This window comes from Bison bison, unplaced genomic scaffold (assembly GCF_000754665.1).
Source record: "Bison bison bison isolate TAMUID 2011002044 unplaced genomic scaffold, Bison_UMD1.0 scf7180017864030, whole genome shotgun sequence".
Classification (NCBI taxonomy): domain Eukaryota; kingdom Metazoa; phylum Chordata; class Mammalia; order Artiodactyla; family Bovidae; genus Bison; species Bison bison.
The window spans coordinates 2,198,271-2,214,144 of NW_011494602.1; the positions used below are offsets into that span (position 1 = coordinate 2,198,271).

General features: G+C 41.5%; 1 protein-coding gene across 1 annotated transcript in view; it reads right to left on the bottom strand.

Moving 5' to 3' along the window:
* Positions 1-4,173: 4,173 nt before the first annotated feature.
* Positions 4,174-15,874, bottom strand: part of SNAP25 (synaptosomal-associated protein, 25kDa) — an 83,821-nt gene continuing 72,120 nt past the window's right edge. Inside the window, exons 6-8 of the mRNA XM_010834219.1 lie at positions 13,280-13,405; positions 10,757-10,901; positions 4,174-5,463 (exon numbers count right to left, since the gene is read on the bottom strand). Coding sequence (XP_010832521.1) covers positions 5,395-5,463; positions 10,757-10,901; positions 13,280-13,405 — 340 coding nt within the window. The 3' untranslated portion in view covers positions 4,174-5,394. The remainder of the gene's footprint in view (positions 5,464-10,756; positions 10,902-13,279; positions 13,406-15,874) is intronic.

Sequence of the window (15,874 nt, forward strand, 5' to 3'; positions counted from 1 at the left end):
AACACTGGGCTGGAAGAAGCCCAAGCTGGAATCAAGATTGCTGGGAGAAATATCAATAACCTCAGATATGCAGATGACACCACCCTTATGGCAGAAAGTGAAGAGAAACTAAAAAGCCTCTTGATGAAAGAGGCTCCACTTTCAGTGGAGAGTGAAAAAGTTGGCTTAAAGCTCAACATTCAGAAAACGATGATCATGGCATCTGGTCCCACCACTTCATGGCGAATAGATGGGGAAGCAGTGGAAACAGTGTCAGACTTTATTTTTTGGGGCTCCAAAATCACTGCAGATGGTGACTACAGCCATGAAATCAAAAGACACTTACTCCTTGGAAGAAAAGTTATGACCAACCTAGATAGCTTATTGAAAAGCAGAGACATTACTTTGCCAACAAAGGTTCGTCTAGTCGAGGCTGTGGTTTTTCCAGTGGTCATGTATGGGTGTGAGAGTTGGACTGTGAAGAAAGCTGAATGCTGAAGAATTGATGCTTTTGAACTGTGGTGTTGGAGAAGACTCTTAAGAGTCCCTTGGACTGCAAGGAGATCCAACCAGTCCATTCTGAAGGAGATCAGCCCTGGGATTTCTTTGGAGGGAATGATGCTGAAGCTGAAACTCCAGTACTTTGGCCACCTCATGTGAAGAGTTGACTCATTGGAAAAGACTCTGATGCTGGGAGGGATTGGGGGCAGGAGGAGAAGGGAACGACAGGATGAGATGGCTTGATGGCATCACTGACTCGATGGACGTGAGTCTGAGTGAACTCCGGGAGTTGGTGATGGACAGGGAAGCCTGGCATGCTGGGATTCATGGGGTCACAAAGAGTCAGATACGACTGAGTGACTGAACTGAACTGAAAGGAAATCAGTCCTGAATATTCATTGGAAGGACTGATGCTGAAGCTCCAATACTTTGGCCACCTGTGTGAAGAACTGACTCATTGGAAAAAGACTCTGAAGGCAGAATAAGGGGACAACAGAGGATGAGATGGTTGGATGGCATCACTGACTCAATGGACATGAATCTGAGTAAACTCTGGGAGTTGGTGATGGATAGGGAGGCCAGGCATGGTGCAATCCACGGGGCCACAAAGGATTGGACAGGACTGAGTGACTGAACTGAACTCTGTTTCTTGGACTTATCTGATTTTGCCAGGAAAGCAAATCCTGATTGATTTGGAGAATGAGAAACCACAGAGAGAAAAGGGGAGGAGCCTCAGCAGACAGCTGCCAGTTCACCCAGCCTACCTGCAGTTGAGTATAGTCATCATTCTTTTTAAAAATAGCATCTTCTCTCCCACCTCCTACACTCTTTATCTCCTTCAGTGTTTTACATTTCTCTGGCACACTTACCGTCAGATATACTTCATATTTAGTGGTTGACTTATCTGAGCAGATAAACCCTCCAGCTTGAATGTGTGTGCATGTGTACTCAATCGCTTCAGTTGTGTCCAACTCTGTGGGACCCTATGGACTGTAGCCTGCCAGGCTCCTCTGTCCACGGGATTCTCCAGGCAAGAATACTGGAGTGTGTTGCCATGCCCTCCTGCAGGGGATCTTCACGAGCCACCAATAGAACCCAAGCGTCCAATGACTCTTGCATTGGTAGATGGATTCTTTACCACTGAGCCACTTGGGAAGGGTTATCTTCTAGGTCTGTCTACAGCTTTGGAGGCATACATCTGGCTCAAATCATGCCAGTATCACTTACTAGCTTTAATAAGATAAATCTGGTTCAGGTAATCTATTAATTTATTCTGCAAAATGGGGCTAATAGTGTCAAGGTTAGAGAATTTTTAAGAATTTAATGAGTCATCATAAATGAGACACTTTGCACAGCACCTGGCTTGTATTAGATGATCAAAAGTATGAATTTTCTTCCCTTTTTCTCAGTTTCTAGTGCAGTTGTCAATGGGCTGACAAATGAGTGCCACAAAGCTTGGGGCGAGGTGGTCAGAACAGAGGCCAGGAGAGGGTGTGGAAGGAGGAGAACCAGAAGAAACGAGAGGCAGACAAGAGGAAAGGGCTCTGTCACTAGGACCCAGGACCACCTTCTAGTGTTTTTGTGGAAGATTTAGGCCTTGCAGTATTCTGCCTTGCCCCAATAATTGTATTTCTAGTGTACTTCCTGAGTTGGTGCATTACCCAGATCTGATTCATCCCTGGAGAATATGTCTTCCTTTAGCCAAAAGGAACTGACTGCATTAGAGCTGAGGCTAGACAAGCTCGATTATCCAAGGAAATATGCTTCAGAATGAATTATGTGTTGGACCTTAAAGCAGGATGCCCATGTCCTACTTTTCATATATCCAGTATGGGGTTTTAATTATTCAAACAATGTGGAAACACACTCACTTCACTAAGAACAGATGGAGCTGGGAAAAGAATTTTCTAACACAGCCCATAGATCAACCCCTTAGTTGCTTTGACATACATAGTATGTTTATTTTCCCCATCTTTGAGCATCCTCTCTACTACCTAATTTTAAGGCATAAATGTGTTGCTAAAGTTGGTCCTTAGAATAACTTCCCTGAGCATCTGGGTATCTCTAGAACTTGTTCTAAAACTTGGGGAGAAGCTAAAGAACTGCAAACATTTGCTGAAGATGATGAGTTTGTCATCACTGGTTTCATTTCTTAACAGCTCTCACCAAACCTCTGAAACTACTGGTAAAATGACCTGGCAGTGAGCCAAGGCGATCAGGACGAATTCACCTGCATTGCCTCTGCGGGGTAGGAGAGGGAAGCAGCAGAGGTGGCAGGAGTGAGGAGATAATGATGGCACTGGTGACGCAGTGGAGGGGGAGGCAAGGGCAGCAGCAGCAGTGGTGATGGGGTGGTGGTGATGACTGGGGATGGAGCAGTGACAAAGGAGGTGCTAGTTAGGATGATTCAGAGGCAGTAGAGGTAGTGGCAAGGTCAAGGTGGTGGTAGTCAAAGCAGTGGTGGTGGAGGAGCTGGAAGGGTACAGGTTATGATGGAGGTTACGGTGGCAGAGACAGTAATGGGGGTGAGAGTGGTGACATCAAAAGAATTGAAAACACACGTCTACACAAAAACCTGTGTGTGAATGTTCAGAGCCTCATAACTGATAAGAGTCCAAAGGTAAAAATACTGCAAACGTCCAGCAATGGATGAAAGGATAAACAAAATATTTTCCATACAATAGATGTTATTTGGCCATAAAAAGGAAAACTCTGATACATGCTACACTATGGATGAAATCTTGAAAACATGACGCTGAATAAAAGAAGCTAGTCACAAAGGACCACATATTGTACCATTCCATTTATAGGAAATGTTCAGAATAGGCAAATCTATAGACAAAACTTAAATCAGTGGCTGCCTATGGCTGAGGGAAGTGGAATGGGAATGACTACTGATAGGTATGGAGTTTCTTTGGGGGATGATAAAAATATTCTAAAATTAGATTGCACAACTGTGAATATACTAGAAACTATTGGATAACACAAATATTGAATATATTGGTTTCCCTGATGGATCAGATGGTAAAGAATCTGTCTGCAATGTGGGAAATCCAAGTTTGATCCCTAGATTGGGGAGATCCCCTGGAGAAGGAAATGGCAAACTACCCCAGTATTCTTGTCTGGAGAATCCCATGGATGGAGGAGCCTGGCAGGCTGCAGTCCATGGGGTGGCAAAGAGTTGGACACGACTGAGCAACTAGCACTTTCACTTTCACACTGGATTATACGTTTTAAATGGGGAATGTTATGATATGTCAATAAAGCTGTTAAATAAAGTGGAGGCAGCAGTGGTGGTGGTCGTGGTGGGCTCAGTTTGGTGGGGTGATACTGGAGAGAAGGAAGATGAGAGTTGATTGACACCTAATGTACCTTAATCCATGTACAGCCAAGTCTGAGTACTACCGATTTTTCCTATGGATTTTTTTTTTCTTCTGTGCCTTCTGGTTGAATTACATTCCCCCCATGGCCAACACTGATCTCTACATAAGAATTTGTGAAACAGATTATAAAAATCATGCCACGTTTCAATGCCAATGGATCATGTGTAGAAGGGACACCTTTGCTTTTCCCATACGGTGTCCTTAGCACACAGAACAGACTTCTTAGGAGTGATGGGACTGTAGCCAGATTTCTTCTTCTCATGTGAGTACAAACTCAGACAGGGTCCATGAAGAAATTAAAGCAGACATCTGGGGTCTATAATTTTTAATAATTTTAAACTAGCTACAAAATGTCAATCACATCACAAACTGACAGAGGAGACAGGAGGAATTTAATATTACATGCCGTAATGATATTTATCTCATAGTTTATCTATATTTCATTCATTTACAGTATTTTTTTTAAAGGTTTCTTTATCAGCTACTAAATATCTCAGCAATTTGGTGTGCATAGCTCTAGATTAAGCAACAGAGAATTGTACTGATAACAAACCACAGGGGAAATAGTGATTAGTAAGAGTCAGCCTTATAAAATTTACATCTCCACACTGTTTCACAGCAAGGTCGCTTTCTCCAAAACACAGTCTTCAAAAGCAGCAAACAAACTCTATATTACATCCATTGGACATAATTTCAGTCAAACGTATATTTTGCTGGAAATGATTGAATGGTGAGTATGTCAAACCCATCTTTTTTTAAAATTATTTTTTTTAAAAAAGGATGATTATGATTGATAAGTTTAAATATTGACAGAAAGAAGTGACACTACTGCAGTTTTGCTGGTATAACTTAATCTTGACAGTGTCTCAATACTGAGCATGCTTTGCTGTTGTTTTGCTGTTGCTGCTGTTGTTGTATGTGTGTTTTCTCATCAGTATGCTACTGTCATGGAAAGATTTTGTTTAAGTAGGAATCTAAAAATCTATTTAGTTCTCATGCATAAATGCATAAATCACATCACTTTGAGTGCAATGCCTGTTATGTAATTCCACGTTGTCTAATCATGAAATCATAAAGACAGATGACAGCCATGAGGGACCAAAGACAGCAAATTTTGAGTTTCAGAGCCTGACACCCAAAGAAAAGACCGTGGCAGTAGCTCTGTGGAATGTCACAGTTTTACAAGAACAATACTGTGTACTGAAAGAATCAACAGCACATTGAGCATTCCTAATTTGTTATCATTCAGCAAACACCATTGAAAAGAGAAAAGGTAAAATGAAACCCAAGACATCTTACATAAAAAGTTAGAGCCACCAAATGACCACTATATATAGCCTTTGGAAAGAAAGAGACCCAGAAAAAACAGAAGACACGTAGTATCGTTGGGCTGATGGATGACACAAAACAACATTCACAATGGGGGCAGGTTGATGTGTGCATGTGTGCAGACCTACTAGGTAATACCATGAGAAAGCATGAAGGTGCTATCTTGCCCAACAGCATTTGGAAGAAGACACAGACGGGCCATTTAACCACTCCCCAGCATCTTTGTTGCACGTTGGTTGGCCTCATCAATTCTGGTTTTGTTGGAATCAGCCTAGAAAAAGGGGAAAGAAAAACAAAATTCAGTTTACCCATTAAAATTCTATTGGACCCCTTCAGAGTCCAGTTCAAATGCCTCCTATTGGGTGAAGGCATTTTGAAACTTTCCTTTTCATCAGAATGAACCATCCCTTCTTTTGTGTTCCCAGAACCACTGGCTGGACTTGAGCATGATCACAGAAGTTTGATCTCATGACTTAGTTCTCAAGACTGTTTTCCCTACCACAGAGTGTTCTTTGGAGGACAGAGACATATCATTTATCTTTCTCTTCTGGAACGACACCCAACGACTTCTACGGCAGACATTCACATCTGTTAAATTGAGTTGAATTCCTGCTATTTGTACAGTTACTAGCAGTGTCACTTTGGGCAGATTACTTAACATTTTGGGGCCTCAGCTTTCTGCACGGTAAGCTGGGGGCAGTAAAGAACACTGCTGGCGAGCACAGTACCACTACTAGGTCCTGCTCACTCAACTGGGACAACATCAAGATTGATATCAACACTGAGGGATATACTGTTGTTAGCTCCTATTTCCAACTGAGGAAACTAAGCAGAGAGGATTTAGGCAATTTGTCTAACGTCACAGCGCTAATAAATGGGGAAACCAGAGTCAGAAGGTCCGGAGTCAGAGTCCACACTGTAATCACTGTTAGTCATCTTACTACTTAGGTTTGCTATGAGGATGAAATGAGTTGCTACACATAATGGTCTTAGAATAATGTTTTGCAGAAATGAAGCGCTCAATATATCTTATCTTACAACTACTGCTGTTGGGTGAAAACGTGGTTTGCTTTTGCAATATTTAATATTTTTTAGTCCCATTTCTGAAGACTTACTCCTGTCAGCTTGATAACTGGCTTGTTTTAACAGAGACACACTTATTATCATTTTGTATTTTGACTGACTGCCTCACTGCTTGAGTTCTCTTTCACTCTACATGCATCATGAAACCTAGGACTACTACCTGGATATACTGTTAAACTCCGGAAAATGAACTATTCCTAACATTACCGAAGAACATACGAGTCAGCAAGCAGAAGGGAAGACAAACGTTCCTTTGTGGCTGTTGTTTCTGCTCTATTGTGGTTGGTAATGTGGTCTGTCTCTCTCCAGCCTGGGAAGGGGCCAGGAAACTGAGAGGCAGGGCAGGGAAACTGGACTGGTTTATAGCAACAGTACTTATTCGCTGATTACTGCTTTCACATCAACAACTGTGCCTGGTGCTTTGTAATCTCCACCAAGTTGTGTCTTCTTTATCCAGTTTAGTTGTGAATTCCCAGGACACTAGAGTTACCACTATTCAAATAGAAATTTGCCAAGTGAAAGAAAAATATTTCTAGGCTGTTCATAGCTTTGAATTATCTGGCAATGGTTCCTTACCATCTGTTTGGATAGTTAAGAGTTGACTTCAAAACAGTTAAGGCAGAACACTAATTTTCCTTGATTGTTTGGATCTTTAGACTCGTAGTTTTGACCTTTAGGCTTGTAATTTGGAAAATGGGTATTTCTCTCCAGTTTTCCTGAACGCTTTAGTATTCCCGAACGCTTTAGTATTCCCTCGTTAGCTACAAGTCCTATCAGAAATAGTAACACTTTGATCCAAAGGAAAATCAGAAGCTCAGATCAATGTGAAATGTTCCTTAAGATTGGATTATGCTGATTATTTTTCCAGACTTAACTTTGAGAACTGCTCAAATAAGGAAAAAGCTTCCCTGGTGGCTCACAGGTTAAAGCGTCTGCCTGCAATGCGGGAGACCTGGGTTCGATCCCTGGGTTGGGAAGATCCCCTGGAGAAGGAAATGGCAACCCACTCCAGTATTCTTGCCTGGAGAATCCCATGGACAGAGGAGCCTGGTGGGCTACAGTCCACAGGGTCGCAAAGAGTCGGACACGACTGGGCACCAAATAAGGAAAAAACATACATTTAAAAACAGCATTTCTGAAGGCAAACATTCTAGGATTTCTTGCATTATGAAGGCACTGGTGAGGCTTCATGTGATGGTACAAGAGAATGTTTTGAAGTAGAGCATAAGGCTACTCTTTGGATACACTCAAAGAATCTGGGAGGAGCTAGAACAGACGTATCGTCAATGAGCATCTGTGATGTCCACCTCAGTTCTTTCCGAAGCATATCAAAATTCCAGCCTATACAATATCTGACACCACAGGAGCCAAATCTTTATTATATTATATAACATATGTGCTTTTAGGAAAAAAATCCTGAGATAATCTTCTTTCACTTGTCTTCCTGGTATTTGGAGAATGCATCTGTGTTTACTCTATTTATATCTTGTAGGACATATTTACACAATATATCCCATCTCTGTTTTCACATTTCTATTTAGAGAATCCTAAACTTGCTAATACACTCAAGATACATTACATGATTTGCCTTTGTGAGAAAACCTGATCCAAAAAACCAGCGGAAGAGGTAGAAGGGGCTGTTTAGCCCACGCTTCTGAACACTCTGGAAATCTTAACTCCAGACCATGGCAAGTAGCTTTTCGGGCACAGCTCTGACTTCTGGAAGAGGATATCTGTATCTTACATGACAGGCTGTTCTGATCCCAGGTTTGAACTGTTCTCTTATTATCTTTCCCCTGGAGAAGGAAATAGCAACCCACTCCAGTATCAGATGAGGAACCAGGTCATGAAGCTGGTGAGCAGGAAAGCCTTGCTGGAACTCAAGATCTTAGTTTTCAAACGCCATGCTTCCATACTGATGGGAGACTGTGAGCAATGCTCAATCTTCAACTTTACTGTATTTAACAGTAAAGATGCGATGTGTGCATTGCATCTTGCACTGACAATTTTAAATCCAAGTTTGAACATTATTGTTTCCTTAGCAACAGTTCCCATAAAGACCTGACAGAAACTTGCCCCATTTTAATAGATTTCTAAAAGAATCATACAATTCCAGCCTTAGAAGACTGCCTATTTATAAATACCCTAAATCAGAAAACAGGGTTTTCAAATGGACAAAGTAATTTCTTGACAGTCCATAGGAATGTACTGAAGACTGCATTATTTTGGATTCCCAAAACTTCACTACTAATTGAAGTGATGAGAAAGGATCATGATTGGTGGGGTTGGGTGAGGGTTGTTGTTTGGGTCATGAGAGAATATGGGAGAAATAGAAGATTCTCTTTAGTCCTACAGTATGATTTTAATCCTGGATATGCAGATCTTTGCACACCATTTTCTATGATCAGAAGTAAGAATTTGCAAAAGAAGGTAGAAGTCTACTAATAATCATGTAACATGTATCATTTGGGGCAATGCTGAATTGAAATGGGTTTTATCTCAATCATATCCACATTTTTATTTTGAGGAAAAAAAGGCTAGTTATTAGAAGGGAACTAGACCCCTGCCCCACTTCTTAAGCAATTCGTTATCCAAGGATGAGATAAACTATAATGGCTATTTCCTATCCACTTGCCTGACTTTTGATGAAACCCTATAGCTGCACAAGTCTTGGTTCTTGCAGTAAACTGGGCCCAGAATGAAAACTTTCCCCTAAAGAATAGACCTAGAGATGTGAAGTGGTAGATTAAGATGCCACCTGCCTTTCCAGGAAAACTGCTTGCTTAAAGCCCAGCTCTGTCAATAAAGACTTGACCCCTCTTTCTTAGTAGAAGTTCTCTCTCTAGGACTCTAATTGAGTTAGAGATATTTTATCTCCCTACATCTGTGAGTCAATTGGGTCCTTGGATAGAAAAATGGCTACTTTTCTTTTTTTTTTTTTTCCCCTGAATCATTTTCCTATTGGAAGGTGGTTCAGCAATTATTTCTTAGTTCATTTTTCTGGGCCATAATGGGTTAGATCCATTTCTGTTGGCTCCAGGGCTTTTTGAAACTCTCAATATTGTTCTAAAAATCTATTGATTTACACAGCTTAAAAGCTTTAGCACATCAAAGGCTCTTACCAACAATAAGCATGACTTGTGAAGTAAGCAAAGCACAGGTATTTTGTCAACTACACTGACATTTGTGTAGCTCAATATTGATTAGGCAAAATATTATGCAGTCAAATATCTTTATAAAGTGCATAGAACACAATAGGGCAAAACGCTCCCTTTAAGTCTACTCATTCCTTTCTTAAGTCAGTGGAGGATGCTCAGATCCCAAGAAACAGAGTATTTAGTCTTACGATTCAAGAGAACACAAAAACTGCCCTTCGACCCCCAACCAAAGTGGAATGAGTTGTTGAAAAGAAACTCAGGGTTTCAGGCTCAAAACTTCAATATCTTCCAAGGAATAAACTCACATCATACAAGATTAGCTAAGTAGAATTGATTGTAGATGCACAATTACCATTAAACTCATAATTTGCCTATTTCTCCCTGTTGGCACTTGGATATCTTGAGATTATAAATAATATTTAGGAGTCTACTGATTAGGGAGGGGATGGAACACAAAGACAGAGACTGTATCAGATTTGCATAGTGTAGAATATCAGGTGTGGGTGCCCCAAATCTTTTTATAAAAGCTTTCCAGTGCTTCTTTCTGTTCCTTCCTAATCTGAAGCCCCCAACCCTATCTTTTTCCATTTGACTGTCTCTACTCTTTCTGACACTAGGCGGCTCAGTCTTAGTGTGACATCTGGTGTCCTTATATGAACTCAATTTCATTAGATTATGTTGCCTACTTCGAGATCTGGACATGTGCACTTTTGAACTGGAAATGGAATCTGGGCCTTTTTGAACTATCATTCGAGCTTCCGCACTTAGAGAATCAAAGCTCGTATTCATCTTCTGGCAAACCTAAAATAACTGTTCTTCCCTCCATTTCCTGATTCTATTCCTACATCATCTCTGACAAGCTCTTAACCAACCTTCAAGACTCGATTCAAATTCATCTTTTTGGGTGAGATTTTCCCATCCCCTGACCCTTGAAATCTTTCCCCATCTAACCTGACTTAGCATCTGATGTGCAACTTTCTTGACAAATTATTTTCCTCTGGATGCTCACTGCCTCCCATAGGCTATGAGTTTCTTGGCAGTGGAGATAGTGTCTTTCTCATCTAAATATGTCCTTTGATGCCTAGCACAATGCCTATAGTAAAGGTGGCCCTGAGGAATATCTGCTAGATTAAATTCTACCTTATTATTTACTTATCTGTTGCTGTATTTCTGTCTCGGAAAATTAAGGGGAAGATGTCTATCTACCAGGGCCTGAATCCAAAGTCACGGTTTGAGGGTCTTGTTAAGCCATTCACACTTCCTTGGTGGTTATTTCAGAGAAGGTGATAAGCAACAGAAACCTGCTGACTGCCCCGTGCTCACCTTCTCCATGATCCTGTCGATCTGGCGGTTCTGTGTATCAATCTCATTGCCCATATCCAGGGCCATATGACGGAGGTTTCCAATGATGCCGCTCACCTGCTCCAGGTTTTCATCCATTTCATTTTCTCGGGCATCATTTGTTACCCTGGGCATCAAAGAAGAGGTTTTAGAAGGTAAGAAAAACTCAAAAGCCCAGGACCCAAAGCTTAGGGAAAATCTATTGATCTCCAGGTATCAATCCAATCCTTTTTAAATCTCTGTTCTATATGAGAACATTTTAGCTTGTGTAGATAGGAAAATAATTTGTAAATGCATTATTGAACACTTAAATTTCTACTTTTAAAGACGGCATATTAAGCAGATTAATATATCACTTCTCTCAATTCTACCAACACCTCATTTCCTCCCTTTATGACTATCCCAATTTTCATGTTTTGAGGCTAAAATCATTTTAGTTGGGAGGATTCCAGGTTAGAGAATGAAGGTGGAACCAGTTAGAAACTGTATTTTTCTTTGTGAAATGTCAATCAAAATCTCCAAGACTCAAATTTATAAGGAAAGAAAAGCTATTGTACTAAGTGAGAGAGTTTCTCCACTCATCTACTTCTCCATTTGGGACAAACATTAATGGGAAGAGTAATGAGAATAACAGTCTGCCCCTTAATCCTATTTGCTCCCAAGAACTCCAACGGGAACTACTTTTTCAAGACGATTTTTACTTGCTCAGGTTTCGATGCTATGTGGTTTTTTGTGACATTGTGAGTAGGTGATTTCAAGGAAGAAAACTGTGATAAAATACTGTTTCAGCCTATGTAGGAAGGAAGGAATTGGCTCTCAAAATGCCTTCCCCAAAGGGAGTTCCCATTTTTTTCATAACTCAGCTTGAAAGTTAAGAAGGCACTTTTTTTTTCCTTAAAAAAACTTCTAATTGCAATTTATTTACATATCATTTTTATTAATAGCTACTATATAGCCACAGTTCACCCCCTGCACTGTATGGATCCATGCACTGCTCAAACTGTCTTTAAGAAAGAACTCATTGTTTTAAAAAAGAAAGAACTCATCGCCCAGTTGTAAGGAGTGTGATTAGCTGACAGCTTCTCATTGTTCATTCCTTTAGGTCTGCTTTGAGCTGAGGTCTTGTTCTCAAGGTGGCCCCAGGCAATGACGAAGCAAGACTTTTTACAAAGACTTAGTCATTTCTACCTACCGTGGAATTCCTCCAATGAGCAACTTTGCTGTGGAGTTCCCAGTGAGTTGGTAGATTGCTTGCCAGCTCTGCCTGATGGTCTGACAGCTCTTTCCCAGTCTTACTTCCCCCCTTTCCCTCCCCAATGTTGCTCTCTAATAAACCTTTTGCACTCTCTCTCATTCTTGGCACCTGCTTTTGACCCAGCTAATGGACATGGGCACATACCACACTAACTTTATTGTAAATGGTAGATACTTATTTCAGAATGTCTGGGTTTTTCCTCCTACAGATGGCGATGGGCTAAAATTTGCTCACAGGGGTTAAAACCCATCCCTCATGGTAAATCCCAATGTAGACTGCTCCTCTAGGGTTTTTAAGGCAATCTAGGCCAGATAAAGTTAAAGGGGAACTTCCCAGGTTTCGTATGTAGAAAAGAAGTTTACATAAATGATCGTCAGCAGCTACGACTTACTTCTGGTTCCGTAGTTCTCAGCCTTCTATTCATATTAAAATCTGAGGGGCTCTAAAAACTACTGACACCTGGATTTCACTTCTAGAGATTCTGATTCTGATACAGTCAGTATGGAATAAGCCCAGGCATCTCAACCTCTGCCCACAGCCATAATTACTGTTGGGCTCCGGTGACAGTTCTCTCCTGTCCCTTTAGTATCCTTCCTGCCATTGCTAGTTCATAGATGTTTCACCATTCCTTATTATCGACCCTGCCCACATCTCTGTACATAATCTCATAAATTCTGTCCAATCAAAGTCATGGAGTGAAACATTGTTTACTGCACACTGATGCTGGATGTGGTCATGTGGCTGGCTTTGTCCAGTGAAATGTGGGCAAAGGCTTGACAAGTGCTTGCACGTGGGAGCCTACTCTTTGGTGCTGTCACCACCACACAAGAACCATGGGCTTGCCTGGGGAGAGGTCGCATAGAAGAGAAGGGACGCCTCATACCCACGGCCCCAGCCAGTCACCAGACAAGGAAGCACTGCTGTCTTAGATCATCTTGCACCCACTTGCATGTAATGAGCAAGCCCAGGAGATGCTCTCAGAAGACCTGCTCAGTCAACACAGAGATTCAGAAGTTAAAAAAAAAAAATGGTGTTTTTTTTTTCTTTTTTTTTTTTGGTGGCACCACTCGACTTGTGGGCTCTTAGTTCTCTGAGCAGGGATTGAACCCAGAGCATGATGGTGAAAGCACCGAGTCCTAACCATTGGACTGCCAGGGAACTTCCCAGTGTTGTTTTAAAACCACTCAGGTTGGAGTGGTTTGTCACTCAAAAGTAGGCAACTGCTATAGTGCCAGCTGCACAAGGCTCACCTGCGGATGAAGCCACCACTGATGGCCATCTGCTCCCGTTCGTCAACCACGCGAGCAGGCTGGCTGGCCACAACTCCATCCTGATTATTGCCCCAGGCTTTTTTGTAAGCATCACTTGATTTAAGCCTATGCAAAAAAGAGGGTGAGTGACGAGCAAAAGGGCGGCGCATCAAGCTCACAACAATCATTACCTCTTCAAGCTCAGAACCGAACCAAGCGAATGAGTTTTAATTTGAGGCATTAGAGAATACCGATATATCATAATCCAGACCCAAACAGTTGGCCACCACCAAGCCTCAGCTACTAAGGATTTCATTTTAGTTAGTTTAGTTGGATTTAAGACAAGGATTAACGTAGTTGGAGGACATTCAGTTCTATTTCAATGACATGGTTATATTTGGAGACACAAAACACAGAAAAAAACATACTGGCAGACAGACACAAAACAAGACTGCCAAGTAGAGTGTGTCTATCACACCACAGCAACACACTGTCATCAAGAAAAACATCCTGGACCAAGTTTTTACACACCATCATGCAAAGATTCCCTTTTTAATTGTTTTCCCCCAATGCATGTGCAGAACCAAGCATTCTCACTCTGCATGGAGAACATACAGGATTGGTGGTTGGCCAAGGGTGATGGTCTTTGAGTTGCCTCTAGAGTGATTTGAATTAGATAATATATCGGTACTTCCAAACAGTCACCATACATCCAGAGTCGATGTACAAACCTTTGTCCACAGAGACAAAAAGTAAAAGAGGCATAGTGAAATGAATGCAGGAAAATAGAAGAGAGAACAAGCCATCTAGCACCAAAAAGGGAAATCCCTCTACATCTTCTTCATGCACCAGCTACAGGCATGAGTAGAAAGTGAAGCATTCTCATTTAAGCCAAACTACTCCAGAAGTTGACCATTCTCAAAAAAGGCAGTAGCAGGACAGTAATAGCCTTCATGAGGATTTGAAACGCAGGTTCAATAGCTTCTTTGTTGGACTGAGGGACAGGACGGGAGTGGTTATAGCTGCCTACTTCAAACTATCCTGGGATGTGGTAGGGGAAAGTGGTATGGAACTGGTGTGGTCTCTGTGGGCCGTATTTCACTGAGCTGCCTTGGAGAGAGACTTAAAATCCAGGCATACCTATTGTGCCCAATAGACACGTGTGCAGCATATTTTGGTGGGTGTGTTGTAACTGAGCAATCAAAGATGTTTTTATGTTCTTTGCATAGTAGAAGCCACACGCTTTTTAGTCCAAGAACAGAACTTCTTTTGGTCCTGTTTTCACATTTTCTATTCTCTATTATACGACACCAGAATTTAACCTTTTTTTTTTCCTGGAGGACCATAGCCATCTATTAAAACTGGCACTAAGACTAATATTTGAAGATTAGGGACCAAGAAACCCTGGAGACAAATTGGAAAATTGTACAGATGGAAATTCAGCAACTCCCACATCTAATGTATAATGCCATAGCCTTCAAGCAGTCAGAATTCACTGCTCTAAAGAGCCAGGGCCACTTAGTGGGACAGGATCCAAAAATGAATTTAATAGAGTTTAGAGTATGGCTTTGTTTTTGTTATTTTCCAAATCCCCATCCCCTCCCTCCTTACATTAACAGAAGTTATATGGACCTTGTGATGCTTTCTGCTATGTAAAATGTCTTGTGTACCATCTTTGGCAGTCAAGGGAGTGGGAAAGTTTGCGTTTCTGAACGAAGGCAAATCACTGCACCCACAATGCTGCACATAGACTCACATAACTGCGGGACATCTACCATAGTCCCTCGAAACATGCCGAGACAGGGCAAAGCCCCCAGAGAGTGCAGGGCGCCACCAGCCACTGTGCTGTGACACATGGTTTTTAAAGCATTATTTACACACAATAGGGAACACTTCAGTCAAGCTTTGAAGCTCAGTTAGGGTCTCTTGTGTAATAAGGAATTAGTGCCAACTAGTACGTGGAATTCCCAGGGGTCGTGATTTCATCTGAGCATTAGAATCTGTCACAGGGAGGGAGGGGGGCCTGCCTCCACCCTTTGTCCACACAGTTGGTGGATGGGGAAAATGTATCTATGAAATTCATCACAAAATAGGTAGACATCTCACCTGGGGGCAAGTGGCCACTGAAAATGATGAACAGTTAAATCTTGACTAACTGGAATGCTATTTTGGTGAATTATAGGACTTTCCTAACACAGTGGGCCATGGAGGTAAATTTAGTATCAAGAGTGATGGCTGACTCTCTGTTAGACTCTTGAGCCACTTTCCTGCCTTAGAGTCTTAGGGCAGGGAACATGATCAAAGCATTCCTTGGTTTTGGTTTCTCTTGATATGTCTGTTTGCCTTTCCTCTGCAGCTCAGCTTTCATTGCTTGGTCCGCTTGGATGTGGAACTTACAGAATGAAGACTGAGCGAGAGAATGCAAACTGCCTAGACTGACCTTTAAGAGAAATGCTGTTAAATCCCTGATGGGATTTTCCCCTTTGTTTATTTGCCTCTTTTTGCTAAAAGTCAAAACGAACACAAATATAAATATACTTGAAGGTTCAAGTTAGCTAGATTCCAGTTAATCAGGTTTTACTGTAGATCATTCTT